At 45.5% G+C, this 16,568-nt stretch overlaps 1 protein-coding gene across 2 annotated transcripts in view; it reads right to left on the minus strand.

Moving 5' to 3' along the window:
- Positions 1–16,568, minus strand: part of CAPZB (capping actin protein of muscle Z-line subunit beta) — a 63,482-nt gene that overhangs the window by 21,266 nt on the left and 25,648 nt on the right. For both annotated transcript variants that reach the window (XM_061357360.1, XM_061357359.1), the window contains exons 3-4: positions 11,502–11,623; positions 4,113–4,226 (exon numbers count right to left, since the gene is read on the minus strand). In XM_061357360.1, the coding sequence (XP_061213344.1) occupies positions 4,113–4,226; positions 11,502–11,623 (236 nt within the window). The remainder of the gene's footprint in view (positions 1–4,112; positions 4,227–11,501; positions 11,624–16,568) is intronic.

Here is a 16,568-nt window from a genome sequence, read left to right on the forward strand (position 1 = left end):
TAAAAGGTTTGCAAGTCTAAAGACACTTAAATGTAGTTTGCACTAAACCAGGCACTTACAGGGAACAACTTGGCTCTGGTTAAGAGGTGCTGAACATTCAGCACAATTGTTCTTCTCAAGCATGGTTTGAAACAACCCTGTATGATATTACTTGTTTTCCCTCTGTAGTCACACACTGCTGCAGGCCAAGAAGCTTTTGGAGGGAAAACTAAGATTTAAGAGCAAATGTGACCAATTTGTGTGAAACAGTCCATTAGCAAATGCATAACAGGCTGTTTCCCTCCAAACACCCACACCAGCAGGTGCCAGCCCCTCGGGAAATGGCAACTAAATGCAATGACTCACTAGATGTAGGTGGATACTCACCACACCTGATTAAATCAGAACTCTAGAAAGGAATGGTATGTGGGCCAAATGGGACTGCCACAAGGAAAAAATGAAACTATCTAAGTCTTGGGAGATCCTGAGATGAACTTTGTGTGGTATTACCCCTTAGTGTGTGTAAAGGTAAAGCAGGAGATCAGACAGAGGAAGCTTGGACCATATGCTGAGAGCAGAGTTGGAGTAGCACATGTTCTCCATAGCACTTATTTTTCCTCAGGAAGCAAGTATCTTCCCCCTGGAATGATCCATGTCAGGTTTATTTTAAAGCTGGGAAGTGAAGCAAGCATAGCACAGAGCAAGGGACAAGTCTTAACACCTCAGACAAGGTACTAAGCCACACAACATCCTTCTGCAAAGGGCAGTCTGTCCTGGCTAGACTGCAACAGCACAAATCCAGCAGCTTAGCCCAGTGAGTGAGCCACAGAGTGCTTAGGAAATCACAGCTAAAACCTTCCTTCTAGGAATACAATGTCTAACAGCCCAGGAAATGCAAGCACACAGGGCCTGGTGTTCCCTGTAAATGACTGCCTACAGATTGGTTATGTATTAACTGCTACCTCTCTATCATAAAACACAGCAGAGAGCTGTGGTTAGAGGTGCCCCTCAAAAGCCTTCTCTAACCTGTACAGAGGGGCAGAACAGCCTCTTAAGGAACTGCTGCATGAGAAGCTGATGTATCAGACCTGAGGATTGTCTCTCAGCATCATTTTCATCATCTTAATCTGCAACACAAGCTCAAAGTCAAACAGTGCAACAGGCACAGCACTTAAACTTACAGAACTTTGTGATGTGGAGCATCCAGCAGCTTGGTGTCACCTATGAGCAGTCTGTTTGGACAGAACCCCATCAGTGTGAACAGACACCATTAAGGTCAATTGAAGAAAGGTTTATCGCACACTGGCTACAAAATGAACACTGTTACTGGAAGGTGGATCTCTTATAAACTTTGTCATGCAACAGAAACAATAATTTCCACAGAATACACAGTACAGCATATTACTTACTGCTTTGCTTAATACATCAATGCTTTTAAATGAGCCTGAAATGCTTCACAAAGCTGGAAAACCTCTGCTGTCATTGGCTCTGGAATCTGAAATGACAGTGGTAACTCTGTCCTGGAGCTGACACATCATGCACTCCTTTCCCCATGCCACAAGCTGCCAAAGTAGGAGATCAGTGACACCTTTAATCACAGAATCCCAGCCTGGTTTGGGTTGAAGGGACCTCAGAGCTCCTCCAGCTCCAACCCCTGCCACAGGCAGGGACCCCTTCCACTGGAGCAGCTTGCTCCAAGCCCCTGTGTCCAACCTGGCCTTGAGCACTGCCAGGGATGGGGCAGCCACAGCTTCTCTGGGCACCCTGTGCAGCACCTCAGCACCCTCACAGGGAAGAGCTTCTGCCTCAGCCCTACTTCTGCCTTTACAGACACAGTCTTAATTTCCAGCTCTATCAGACCATGGAAATTACCCCCTGCATTACTGCAATTGCCATCTTGTTCCCACTACAACCTTCCCCACACTTCAGACCCTCAGATGGCTCCAGCAGATGTTATGTGGGTAACTGCTAACACTAATTCCCAACCCGAAACGTTGGCACGAGCAGCAAGCAGCAGTGAGGAAAGCTGTGACCCCAACCTCATCCCCCCCCTCCAATCTCCAAGTAAAAATTAAGCTTCTGCTGTCAAAATACAAACTCCAATCGGCTCATTAAGGAAACTAGAGTCTGAGTAGAACAAAAGCATTTTTCTATCCAAATCTCTGTTGTAGGTAAAGTACAAATCACTTCCAATTTCAAGCACAAGGAACCCTTCCAATGGCCAGGTTAAGTTTCTTTAGCTTTGTAAATACTTTCCAAAGAATGCCCCAATTTTCACACCACTCAGCACAACGTCAGGCACCCTTCTCCTCGTTTTCTGACACATTTTTGAGATCAGAACATGCCCCAGAGCGCAGGGTGCTGACAGATGTGCTTATCTCGTCTGAGCGCACCGCAAGCCACAGCGTCTCCGTCATTTCTGGCTGATGACACCAGAATGAAGTCTTTGTGAGGATCCCTCCCTGTAACAATATATTGCCTATAAAGCCTGGACTGGCCAACTGAAAGATGAAATTGGATCTAATCTTGCTTTTTACTTCCATACAATATATTGAGACTACTTGTACCGTGTGCTGAACAGGTTCACCTAAACCCGAGAGCAGCTTGTACCACGCTTTCCCTCCAGCAATTTAACCTTCCTAAAGGAGTTATTGTATCCAGCCGTGACTTCACACTCATCTGATCAGAGAGGGGTTTAGAAAGACAACCGTGGTTCCATAAACATCCTCAGTTTCACTTTACTGTATTAAAGAACCTGTTGGTCTTGGTCTGTTCTGCACCTGGGAAGTAACTGCAGCCCACACATACAAAACCCCTTTCTTCCAGTAAGTTCAGATACCAAAAACAATTGTTACTGGCAAGAGGAGTTGGGTATCTGTGAAAATAATGGATAAAAAGCAGCACAGATTGGATACTGTAACAAAAGTGTGAAGATTACACATTCGGACAGGCTACATTCACCTCAAGCCACATCCTAAAAGGAGCAGAAACTATAGCAAGAAAAGTACCTGCCAACCTGCTTTTGTTAGCACTGTAACAGCACAGTGACATGTGATGAACTACAGCTAAGGACATGGTTTATCTCCAGTTTTGGGCAACATGAAGCAGCAATGGAGTTTCTTCACCTTTTTCATGCTCATTAGGCATCTCCAGCAAGAGAGCAGCCCGTCACTGGATAAAGCAGTAAGTTGCTTTGCAACTCACACTTGCTTTTCAGATTCGGCGTTACTATATCTATTCCATCACTGCCCAGGACACCACAACCTGTAAAGATGACAGCTGATGGCATCACCAGGACTGCTTAGATGGGACTGCAGTTGCATGACCAACATGCTCACACCTTTTGGAAAAGTTATTCAACTGGAAAGTCATCACAGGATCCCAGCCTGGTGTGGGTTGGAAGGGATCAGCTCATCCAGTTCCAACCCCCTGCCATGGGCAGGGACCCCTTCCCCTGGAGCAGCTTGCTCCAAGCCCCTGTGTCCAACCTGGCCTTGAACACTGCCAGGGATGGGGAATTCACAACTTCTCTGGGCAAGTCAGACAGCTTCCTACTGCTACTTAAAAAAGACACTGCCTGATCTACATTTATCTTACACTCTATTAATTCCTTTGCTTCACGCCTCTTTAACAAGGCAGGGCCTAAAACAAGCATCAGAGGATGCCCCTGTAACAGTACATGACTCCCCATCAACTGCTGCATTTCAGTTTGCTAGCTCATCATTCCACTGAAGATGTGAAAGTTGCTACAGTATATATAGATATTCGGAGAGAGTATAGTCTTGAGGGAATGGAAAAAGCAGATGGTTTAAGACTGAACTGAGTCAAGATCACAGAGAACACGGGTCCTTTCAGGACAAAGACACCATTAATATCTTAAAGGGGGGAGGGAGGCAGGAAAGCACCTGAGGAACTGCCTTTGGCATCAGCTGACATATTTGATCGTGTTTCCTATCACAGAATCACAGTGGATACGCTTCCCAGTAGCAGCTCAGTGGCTGCCTACCCTTCTCCCTCTGGTGTGCCACTCTCAGAGGCAGCCAGTGGCCACCATCTGGACCCACTGTGTGTCCCGCCTGCCTGCTGAAGGAAACAAAGGAAGCAGAGGGCTCTGTAGGGTAGAACTGACATACAAGTCTCTGTACTGGTCAAAGGCATTGTTGGCTTCCACCTCCAGCTTGCGCAGGCGAGCAGATGGCATGGCACCGTCTTCCAGGGGAGGATCGTATTTGTTACTCCATGGTGATCTGCCAAAGAGACAAGGGAAACAGAGGGTTAAACAAGCAAGAAACCTCTGAAAGGCTGGAGAGTGGGGGCTCTGAGCTCAGCCACAGATGCTGGCTTCCCCAAAATACCACAAGGCACCAAGAGCAATCTGTCTGTGAGAATTCCACCCTCAAACGCCACCCCAAACACTGACAACGAGGGAACACCAGCTCCTCACAGCTCACAGCATACCTGGGGAACACTCCCCCCTGCTTCAGGTTTTTGCTATATAAATAATCATGCTTAGGTTTCAATCTGTTCCTTCTTAAATAGGCAAAACCGAGGCCTCAGATGTGGCACGTGAAATATTCCCATGCAAATACAAATAGATTGTGCAGTTTCCTTGGGATCTGACATGATGGCAGCCGAACGCTGCTGCCTCCAATCTCTCTTCCAGTCTTTCCCTCTGAAATGAACTCTCTTTTTAGTCTAACATTAGGGAAAAGTTTGAGCAGTTGGAAGGATTTAACAGGCTCTGTAAGGCTGCAGGTTTTACTAGGGTTGCTGCAGGTGTGGAAGAGATTTCTGTGCTCTTAATGAAAGATTTGGTATTAAAAGATTAATGGAAGCCTTTTGCCCATCTGCTTGAGACTTTTATAATTCCCATTCTGTAAACCAGCATTCTCCCTTTCATTTCCCCTTGGAATAACCAACCTACATATATCACTGCTGGTTTCAAGAAGGGTGCCTCTACCCTTTACCTACTCATTTTTCACAACACTCCAGCCTACCAGCACCAGGTCTTAATGCAGTCCATACGTCAAGGCTTTCTCCTCAGTAGCCATTTGTTACTCATTTCACAGAAAGGCATCTAGTTCTGACATCTGTTTAATGCAAAGCACAAAGTAAAGGCCCCGCTTTGCCCTGGCTTTGTGCTTCCAGAGCCCTTCCCTCCTCCCCACCACATCTGACTCGAAAGGTGAGACACCAGGAAAAGCTAAATCATTGTGACACGTCTAGCCACCCCCAGCACTGGTTTTCACCTGGTGGTTCTCATTTCGAAACAGTTGCTTCCAACCTGGTTGCTCTGGGGAAAGGTGGACAGCTACAGCAGTGCTCCTAACCCAGCAACTCCAGAATCTGGAAGGGATCCAGATTTTGGTGAGGCACTGGAATGGGTTGCCGAGGGAGGTTGTGAATGCTCCATCCCTGGCAGTGTTCAAGGGCAGGTTGGACGAGGCCTTGGGTGATATGGTTTAGTGTGAGGTGTCCCTGCCATGGCAGGGGGTTGGAACTTGATGATCTTAAGGTCCTTTCCAACCCTAACTATTCTATGATTCTATGATCCACACTAATGCACTGCTGGTGCTATCTGAGGGATTCCAAATGGCACAGCTACACCCATGAGGCAGTACATACAAATCCAACTGACACCATGGAATCCCAGAATGCCAGGTTGGAAGGGACCTCAAGGCCTAGTCCAACCTTCCTAGGCAAAGCCAGGCCTAGACCGGAGCCAGGCTGAGAACACTGGGGCTGTTCAGCCTGGAGAAGAGAAGCTGCGTGGAGACCTCAGAGCAGCTTCCAGTGTCTGAAGGGGGCTGCAAGGATGCTGGATCAGGGACTGGAGCGATAGGACAAGGGATGATGGGTTCAGACTGAAACAGGGGAGGTTCAGGTTGGAGATAAGGCAGAAGCTCTTCCCTGTGAGGGTGCTGAGGCGCTGGGACAGGGTGACCAGAGAAGCTGTGGCTGCCCCATCCCTGGCAGTGTTCAAGGCCAGGTTGGACACAGGGGCTTGGAGCAAGCTGCTCCAGTGGAAGGGGTCCCTGCCCGTGGCAGGGAGTTGGGACTGGAGGGGCCTTAAGAGCCCTTCCAACCCAAACCAGGCTGGGATTCTATGTCCCAGCACCCTGTCCAGCCAAATCTTACTAGTGTCCAAGGTTGGAGAGTCACCACTTCAGGCAGACAGAGCACTGACTTTGCTATTATGAAGTCTGCAAAAGCAAAGCCATAGTTTGGATACCAGGCAATGCAGGAGTGTACTGCTGCCTCACCAGCACCACTCACGAGGACGCACTTGCTTTTTCTTTCTCTACATTAAAACACTGATTCAAAACCCCGTTTTCTGTGAATTCAGCACACAATGCTTCTCCTTCATGTACGAGAAAACCAGTGAGGACAGAACTCATGCAGAAGCCATGATACCAAGATACTTTCATTGTAAACATGAGTTCTCTTCTGCAGGGTGTAGGAATGGCACCCAAACGGCAGCACAGTAACATAGATCTGTCTAACCAGCAGACTGGGGCATTTTCAACTCATTATGGTTGAAGCCAGCAGCTTCTTCACCTGATAAACCACCCCAAACCCAACAAAACCTCCTCATAACAGAACCCTGTACTTGAAACGTTGCAAAGCTTACACTGAGGTTATTTGAAGAAAGGCAGATGGACAAGCACTTAAATTTCAAAAGTCGGACCTCTAATTTCCCTAAAAGAGAATGGTTTTTGTTTCAGCTAACAGGTTTCAGTGGTGTTGGCACCAAATTCCACATAAGGATTCCATTTAATAGAGTGATCAAACACACTCAGAGTGGAAATGTATGGACAAAGTCAGGGACCTTGAAGTCTTATATGAAACCAGAAAAGCTCTGCCTTCACAATGTGGATTCCGAGGCTGTTTGATGTCCTCCACAAACGTCTGTTACTACAGGAGCACTCACAGAAGTGTCTGCAAGACTACACATAGGAGAAGCTGCTCCCCGAATAGCAACGCCACAGCTGGGAGAAACTGGAAATTATCTATTCATAAAGATCCAAGGGAAGCTCCAAAAATCGGCCTTCTGGTCTGATCCATTCCTGCCATGGAGAAAAGCAAGTCTAAATGTGAGGAAGGAGTAAACTGTGATGGGCTGAGCATGAGGATATTCATATCTGCGTATGCTGCCCGATGAGACTTGTGGAGTTATCACCTGAAAGGCCAACATCCCACAGCAGCTTTTATCAAAGCCAATTCCCAGCAGGAAGGATCTTCAATCTTTAGCAAGTAATTGCTTTGTGGAACAAATGAAGTGGTAAATGCCCCATCCCTGGCAGTGTTCAAGGCCAGGTTGGACAGAGTGGTCTAGTGTGAAGTGTCCCTGCCCATGGCAAGGGGTTGGAACTGGATGACCTTAAGGTCCTTTCCAAACTTGAAGACTGAGATCGTACATATACTGAAGCTTAAAAAGAATCAAAGAGAAAAGAATACCATTTATTAATGTTTTCATTCATTAATTGTAAAACCACTTGAAAAGAACACCTATAAAACTAGATTCCCAGTAGGAAACCTGACTATCGAGCTCCACCTTTCCTGCTCAAGCAGCACGAGGCTCACTTGTCTGCAGAATGCTTTGAAATCCTTGGGTTAGTATTAAAAGAAATGCAATTAACAACCCCTTCAATAAGAGGAAAGCCAGTGTTTGGTTTGAAGTGGGCAGTAATTGGGGCTGCAGCACGCTGCAGGTAGGGAATAGTGTTCCTTGAGACTTCTAATTGCCCGTGTGGTTCTGAGAAATCTTGGAAATATCAAAAGCTTTTAAAAGCAGAGCTCCGAGATTTGGGCCTAATTGATTCAATTAGTGTAAGAGGCACTTCCCAGTAACAACTTCAGGTTTTATGAGGTATGAATAACAGTGTCGGAACACAGGCACAGAATGGGATTAACACATGCACATGTGAGCCTCGCCTGGCTTTCAAAGGCTTTTGCTTTGTGCTGAAGGAAAGAATTTACTTCACAAAACAGAGCTGAGACCAATCAATTCCAGCAGGAAGAATCACTTGAATCCAGAACACTTGAATCCAAAGCCTTAAAGAACAGCATTCATTAATGCCAGTGATTAATATATTACGCCTATTCTAGAAGAACAAATGGAATAGTTTTTCTGAAACCCCATTACTTAATAAGGCCTGAAAATGTCAATGTGATTTAAACCCCCCTGAGTCCTCCTGCTTTCTTGTAACTCTTTAAATATCTTCTTAGAAAGAGATTGAGCAAATTTCAGTTAAGCATGAAACTAACCTTAAAGAAAGGGCTTCCACATACACTCATTCAACACGGAGGGGCAGGGGGGCAGCAAGTGTTAGTAGTTATTTCAGTGTATCACAGCACTGTTTAACAAGTGCCCCTTCAAGTTTCCTGTGCCTCTGGTGCTAGATGTCAATAGCCTACATAGGATACAAGGGGACTGCAAGAAAGATCACGACTGCAGGGAGAAAGCATCTCTTGAAAGACCCAAAAGATAGACAGGATCTAATCCCTTCCCTTGCATCTACCAGAGAGGATGCAGCTGCAGGAGTACACCCTGTGGAGGGCAGAAGTGATAAAACTATCCTAGCTACTAATTCAGAACTGATTCAATGCACGTAGCTGCTAAGGTAGAGCTGAGTGGCTTAGGCAGATGAGCTTAATGCACAAATGCTTTTAAAAGGCACCAGGCTGTTTTGTAGAAGGTTGAACGCACTTTCAGTGTTAGACTAGAACCCTAAAGAACACAAACAAACACTTCACCTTAGAGAACTTCTCACTTCTTGACCAACTGCAGTAGGTTGTATTTAAAGAAAACCCCAGATTTACACTCAGCTGCAATGCAGATGCACTGTCAAACTCAGCATCCACTATCATTTCCTCCTACTGCTTCTAGGGCAAAATGAATCTCAGCATGATCTCTGTCTACATCATGTACAGATACACTTTCAGTTTAGGTACGTACCTTTCCTACAACTCAAAGCAGTTGATACGAATGAATCTAGAATCCTTTATAAGCTTACCTGCTCCTGCAACAATGGCCTGAGCCAATGGAAAACCAAAATTGTCACAATATTCTCTGGAATTCCACTTTAAAATAGAATTCTTAAAACATTTTGGCCAGATGAATGTAAAACTCTACTGCAAACCTGTACAAAGCAAAGCCGGGTTCTGACTGTAGATCAGTCCCAATTGTTAGCACTGAGAATGTAAGCTGTTATACCCAAGCTACAAGGAGAGCCACTCATGTAACCCTTATAATCACAACCAGAAGCAGAGGGATGGCTGAGCTGTAACTCAGGGCAGAAGATGAATCGTGGTCATCACTTCAAAGCTTAGTGCTCTTCATTAAGAGAAGAGAGTCAAAAGAAGGTGATGCAATATTCACAGTGTTTCTGCAGTATGAGCATTGTGATTCTTAATTACATACCTGGAACTAGGCCAGGGTCACTAAAGCTGTTAAGAGAAGTCAGGCAGTGCAGAAAACAGGGAAAGGGAGAAGATAACAAAGAGGAGGAAGCGATCATATCCTCTCAACTGTAATCATCCTAATGGCAAGGTATAAAATAAACACATTTAAAGAGAGACTCTGTCCAAAGTGGCAGCCAAAATATGGAAAACTCACTGTACCATGCCAGTATTACAGCCCCTTCTACTTCAAAATTCATTCTGTTATAATTACACACAGCTTATATTGGTCAGATATTTTCACCGGGTTTGTCTACAGCTATTTTGGTAGAGAGTGACTCTTTTCCTTTGCTAAACATTAGGGCAAGGGTTTTCATCCAGAACTAATGGCACTGCATGTCCAAAATCAGACTGAATCCTTTGCAAACAGGAGTGAAAATGCCTCTAGCAGCTGGCAAACCCCCCAGCTTTGTATGGGAAGATGACTTTGTTTAAACCGAGTTCTTGCATCACCTCTTTACTGCGGTATCCATGCCACAAATTTTACAACCTTGCAACAATAGATGGTTTCATTTCATAACAAGGACATAATTTTCATCTCAAAGCCTTCACAGTCATTTCTTCTAGAGATGTGACTGGTTTTAATTCTCTAAGACATAACGGTACTACAGGAAGAGAAGTATGTTAGTCACCCCTTTAACAAGAGAACATCACCACATTTTAGGCTTCAGTGAATGACTGCAAATCACAGTAAAGAAAATGTGTAGAAACACTGTGGTTTCTAGGATAAAACACATAGAATCATAGAATAGTTAGGGTTGGAAAGGACCTTAAGATCATCCAGTTCCAAGCCCCCTGCCATGGGCAGGGACACCTCACACTAAACCATGTCACCCAAGGCTCTGTCCAACCTGGCCTTGAGCACCACCAGGAGTGGAGCATTCACAACCTCCCTGGGCAACCCATTCCAGTGCCTCATCACCCTTACAGTAAAGAACTTCCTCCTTATCTCCAATCTAAACTTCCCCTGTTTAAGTTTTAACCCATTACCCCTTGTCCTATCACTACAGTCCCTAATGAAGAGTCCCTCCCCAGCATCCCTATAGCCCCTCTTCAGACACTGGAAGTTGCTGTGAGGTCTCCACGCAGCCTTCTCTTCTCCATGCTGAACAGCCCCAACTTTCTCAGCCTGTCTTCATACAGGAGGTGCATACCATGTTGCTATCATACTGTGCATACTGTGCTGCTATCAAGATGCTCCAGCCCCCTGCTCATCCTCGTGGCCCTCATCTTGTTCTGGAGACAGACCAGGGGACAGTACTGGCCTTGTGTGACAAGGTTTTAGTAGCAGGGGGCTACAGGGGTGACTTATGTGAGAAGATGCTTCCCCCTTCTTAAACAGAACCAATACCAGCCAGCTCCAAGACAGACCTGCTGCTGGCCACGGCCAAACCTACCAGCAATGGTGGTAACACCTCTGAGATACTGTATTTAAGAAGGGGAAAAAGTTGCTACACAAGCAACTGAAGCTGGAGAGGAGTGAGAGTATGTGAGAGCAACAGCCCTGCAGGCCCCAAGGTTGGTGAAGAAGGGAGGAGGCTGTCCAGCCACTGGAGCAATTTCCCTGCAGCCCACAGTGAAGCAGGCTGTTCCCCTCCACAGCCCACGGAGGTCCACGGTGGAGCAGGTCTCTACCTGCAGCCCGCAGAGGACCCCACACTTAAGAAAGGCAATGCCCAAAGGATGCTGTGACCCCATGGGAACCCATGCTGCAGCAGGCTCCTGGCAGGACCTGTGGCCCCATGGAGAGAGAAGCCTGCACTGGGGCAAATCTGCTGCAGGACCCACACTGTTTGAAACTGACGCTCTCTACAGCGGTCTGGAGATGGAGATGTTTGTGCCCTCTCACATTCCAAAAAACGTAAGATCAACTTTCATAGCTAGTGCCTTTAGTCCTAAAGAGAAGAGGACTTGAAACAGTCACAGCTTCATCACCAAGTTTAAGACCATTACATTTATATTTTGGCTAAAAATAAGAGGGAGAACGGAATGCAAGCCTTAAACACAGCTCTCATTCACAAAGTAAACCAGTTAGCTCTGAGCTTTGGGTATGAACTCACCTATATGAGTCTCCATCTCTGTTGTAGTCACACAATAGATAGTCTTTTCCTACCATCTTATCTCGTGCAATCTTCAATGGCTGATCAACGGAGGAGAGGAGATCTTCACAGAGGCTTGGAACCTGTTTGGAGGGGAGGGAGGGTAACACATTCAGGTTAAAAGAGATCAGCATCCTGAAGAACAGATTTTGTTCTTCACAGCCCACATCTGCCCCAGAGCCAGGAACCCTTTCAAATCAGAACTAAAACAAGCTGCACTTTACTCACAACACAGGCTTATACTCCCACCTCCAATAATTCCAGCTTTCATTACCTAACCACTAGTGTGGTCCAGTAGACTTCAATATATACATCCTCAGTGTTAGCTTCTTGCCAAAGCCAGCCAGTAAAGTGATTGTCAAGGACTGATGAATAAGGGTAAATATTTATAATGGAGGGAAATGAGGGAGCTGCTAATGCAGCATCCACCATCTATCCACCAGAGTGGGCTTTGCACAGGCTCCCACTCTGGGTAGGGTTTGGAATAGTTTCCAGGCAGCTGGCCAAACATTACCATGTTGGCTAATAGAAATCTGTGTGTCTCTGTGTGCACACAGAAAGTCAAACACATCTCCTACACAGGTAGCTTTAATGGCTTCAGATCCCCAGCTGGCCCCTGTGCTTCACATAGAGAAAGACAACAAGATCTGCTCTTAACGTGGCAGAGAAGCTTTGATGTAATGCAGAGAGAGGACACTGTGCAGTCTGAAGGTAGCATGAATGCAAGCACAAATTCCATCTCATGGCCTCTTGTGACCAATATCCATATCAATATCTTGTGATCAATATCCATTTTCATTATCAGTATCCATATTCCCATATTGCAGGCTTTGGCCACACTGGTGGTTCCTCCAGGAACTCCATCTCTCTACATACTTCAGGGCACCAAGGGACCATCAACAAATCATTCCTGGAGCTATTACTAAACAATTAGCACATTGTGTGTTTCCCTTGGGAAAAGCATTCCAGATTTCACTGCAAGGGAAAGGGACTCAAGTAAAATGCCCTTTTCCAACAGAAAGTTGGGAATGCAACAGGATATAGGACAACTGGCAAGTTCTTGAATATATTGGTGACAACAGGCTGAAACAGAAGATAAAAGAAATAATGAATGTGGGATCTCTTCTACATTTCATTCTCAATTGTAGAGATGAAAACCTGATGGAGAACGTGAAGACAAAAGGCAATCGAGGGTAAAATGAATCATGAAGTGATGAATTCAGAACTCGTAAGAAAGGAAAAGGGGAGGGAGGAATAAAGACAATGTGGACATGTACTTTGTTCTTTTCCAGCCAGCTCTTCAGTGAGCTGGTGAGTACATTTTCAAAGGGAAGAAGTCTAGAGGAGAAAAGAAACCAAACAATTTGAGGTGCAGCAGCTCCCAAACTGTAAGCACTATCTGGATGCACTAGATACGACATAAGAGATCCGACAGCCTGAAACAAAACCATTCCAATCCCAAGGCAGTAACATACAAAGGACACTAGTCAGAGTAAGCAGGCACAAATAGAAACCAACATAACCACAAAAGACCAAAACATAATCCCCCAAAACAAAGGACAAAAGATGTGGCTACCAAGAAATGCAACATCTAAAATTATCCTGCAAACACACGCAGATGAAAATCAAGAAATGGGTGGTAACTTTACTGACAGTGCTGAAAAGCCCAAACCATTAGTATGAGGTGCTTTACTTTGGTCTATACACAGCTTAATGTGGCAGTGAGTGATAACCGAAAGGCTCTGATTAACAAAGTATTTATATAAAGCTAGATGCTTTTCATAGGGGTTCAGCATCTGATACTCAAGACCTGGTTGAAGCAACGTCAAAACCATTCCACATTCACAGAGTAAATGAAGGTGGGCAGGAAGCAACGAGCTTTTAGGAAAATCTTATTCTGAAGACAGACAACCCAAATACTGCTACAAATCAGCAGTGTCATGGCCCAGGTGAAGTGAGATGATGTATCTGTGGCTGCAAGCCCATCTGGTTCCACTTTGGCTCTTCCTTCGCTTCTCCATTAGCTATTAATTTTAGGCTGACTCTTCAGGCAGAGAGCAACTTGAGATGACTGCTTCCATTTCAGGTGCATGCACGGCAGCCCCAAAGCACCTCATCACGAAGAGCTTTGCTCCGTGTTGTTCCTAAAAGTGACCAGCTGAATATATTTCTTCTTCTCAGCTGCTCCCTGGCCAGCTGCCCATCAGCAGAGATAAGTGTCCGGGAACAGCCTCTTCAACCTCAAATGCAGTCAAATGATGTGCATTTAAAATGAATAACGGTGATGAAAACACCATTTGGAGAAAAGTGGCGTTTTTCCCAGACTCTGTTTGGGTTCCATTTCTTTGGGAAAAGCCCTATACTCCACACGTGGTAAGGGAGCACGAGCGGTCTCACTGGACACGTCTTTAAGTTCCCAAAACACATAGAAAGCACTTTCAAAAGAAGCCCCAAACTCAAGACAGAGTCAATCCCAAGAACCACCTGAATTTTCAACCCTTACATAATCCAAAGATCAATGTTTAGGTTTAACTTCCTTTTAAAAATAGCACATGGCTGGTATGATGCTTCCATAGCACTTAGTGGCAGAGGACAACCTCTCACTGACCAGAAGGAATTCATATTGGTTTTGAGATGCAATCCTAGAATCCCAGCCTGGTTTGTGCTGAAGGGACCTTAAAGCTCATCCAGTTCCAACCCCTGCCACGGGCAGGGACCCCTTCCACTGGAGCAGCTTGCTCCAAGCCCCTGTGTCCAACCTGGCCTTGAACACTGCCAGGGATGGGGCAGCCACAGCTTCTCTGGGCACCCTGTGCCAGCGCCTCAGCACCCTCACAGGGAAGAGCTTCTGCCTAAGAGCTCAGCTCAGTCTCCCCTCGGGCAGGTTCAAGCCATTCCCCTTGGCCTGTCCCTACAGGCCCTTGTCCCAAGCCCCTCTCCAGCTTTCCTGCAGCCCCTTTAGGCACTGGAGCTGCTCTAAGGTCTCCCCTTCAGGAGCCTTCTCTTCTCCAGGCTGCCCCAGCCCAGCTCTCTCAGCCTGGCTGCACAGGAGAAAGATACTCACTAGAGTATAATACTACATTATAATAACCCATTGTAACAACATGTTATTTATTCATTGCCTCTGGTACCAGCACTACAGGACTTAAGGCAATATATTCTCCTCTCCTTCTTCAGGATAAAACAGGGAAGAAAACTCACTCATCTACTTTGGGTGAACTAGACAACTTCAGCAGTGTCTATAAAATGAACAGAGATATTCCAGCTGATGGAACGCCTCCTGCAATTCTAATTATCAGCAACCCCCAAGTGGCACCGTTATCCCAAGAGAACCATTTCTGTATCATTTATTACATCAGCTTTCAAGAGCTGCTGTACTTGCTAAGAATGCAGTTACAAGATTCTTGCATACTGGACTGCCTTCTGAATTTAGGTCCTTTGCATTGTAGAACATGCAGTGATAAGGAATTTGGCCCAGCCAGGCTAAGTCAGCTGCTGCAATGCCAGCACTGAGCAGTTACTTTCCACTACACATATACCCTTCCTTCTGTTCTTCTCCATGTCAAGCACTGACCCTTCCCCGAAGCATTTTGGTCTCTTTAGTGCACATTCAGTTTATATTCAGCAAGAAAACATCCAAAATTGCTGATCCCAGCAAAGACAACTCTGCTCAGGAGACCAACCTATCCTCTGAGTTCCCAATCTCAAACAGTGGATCTGTGCTGTTAACTTTCCTTGTTAGCTTGTTCTGTATTAACTGAAAAGCCAAAATGATTTTAGGTGCCAAGAGTCATTATATGGGAAACTTGGGACTTCAATTTAGAAAGGCAAGAATTAACCCACTCCCCCAGCCAAACACTGCAATACCAAAGCAGGGGTTTTGTTCAATTCATCACTGCACTGTAAATAAGTGTCACTGAGATGAAAACACTGAAGCAACAAGGAGTGTTTTATAAGCAAAGACTGGGCTCCCATCTTTATTTTGACACAAGTTTTCCCCACTCCAAGCAGTGGGAGGCCACATGTTGAATACAGGCTTAACCTTGTGTCTTTAGCTAAAGGCCATCATTAGTTTCCTTTGGTCCACAGTGTACTCTGGACTCTAATGCACCCATGTTTCCATAAATAAGCACTCAATCATCTATTATGGTGCTTGGAGGATAGTCAGGGAGCAAGACCACCCTCACTGGGAATTAGAAAAGAAGAAAGCAGAAGGATCTCTGGGGGTCTGGACTGAGTCACACAGCTGAACAGCAGCATCATTCAGGAGCACATACCACGTAACAAGAGCACTGTGGTTGGGGCACATACAATAAATGTGTAGTATGGAGGGGGGGAAAAGCTGAATGAAAAGCAAGTTAAGCATAATCCTGCATGTTGAACAAGGATTCTGTTGTCTTGAGTAACAGTATTCTCCAGCAGAGCAAGGCAGGTATGTGGACAGTGTTTTAATTAAGTCAACTGTGCTGCTATCAAGACAAATAATCACTTGTGCCAAAGCTGAAACTGTACACTTCTTGGTGTAGCCAACTAATAATCTTTCCTTCTTCACTCACTCTAAGGCTAAAGGAACTTTATCAACTAAACAACTGATTCTGAATTACTTTTATATGATTAAACAAGCATCTGAAAGAGTTCAGCAGTGACAAGGACAGTTCTTTAGCTCTTCATGTCTTAAACACATTCCCCAGCCTTGCTTTGAGCCTGCTGGCTGAATTGCATCAGATTCTGAATCACAGAATATGAGGCTGAGGGGACCTCAGGGATCATCCGGTCCAACCTTTCTAGGCAAAGCATGACGTACAGTAGAAGGCTCAGCACCCTGCCCAGCCCAATCTTAGAAGTGTTCAGTGTTGGGGAATCAAATTCTGCACCTTACATACTCAGTGGCTTCCTGAGCCACTCAACTAGAGTACATTAAGGCTGTTGTTTTCTCCTACAGCCTTGACTGAATCATATTTACAACTGAAGCAGCAGTGTTGTGGTGCAAGGTTGTGTCCCTGGAAATAGCCTTTTTTTTCCATGTTT

The sequence above is a fragment of the Neopsephotus bourkii genome, unplaced genomic scaffold (assembly GCF_033783945.1).
Source record: "Neopsephotus bourkii isolate Nb327-2 ecotype Australia unplaced genomic scaffold, CSIRO-AGI_Nbou_v1 NB_891, whole genome shotgun sequence".
NCBI classification, from domain to species: Eukaryota; Metazoa; Chordata; class Aves; order Psittaciformes; family Psittacidae; genus Neopsephotus; species Neopsephotus bourkii.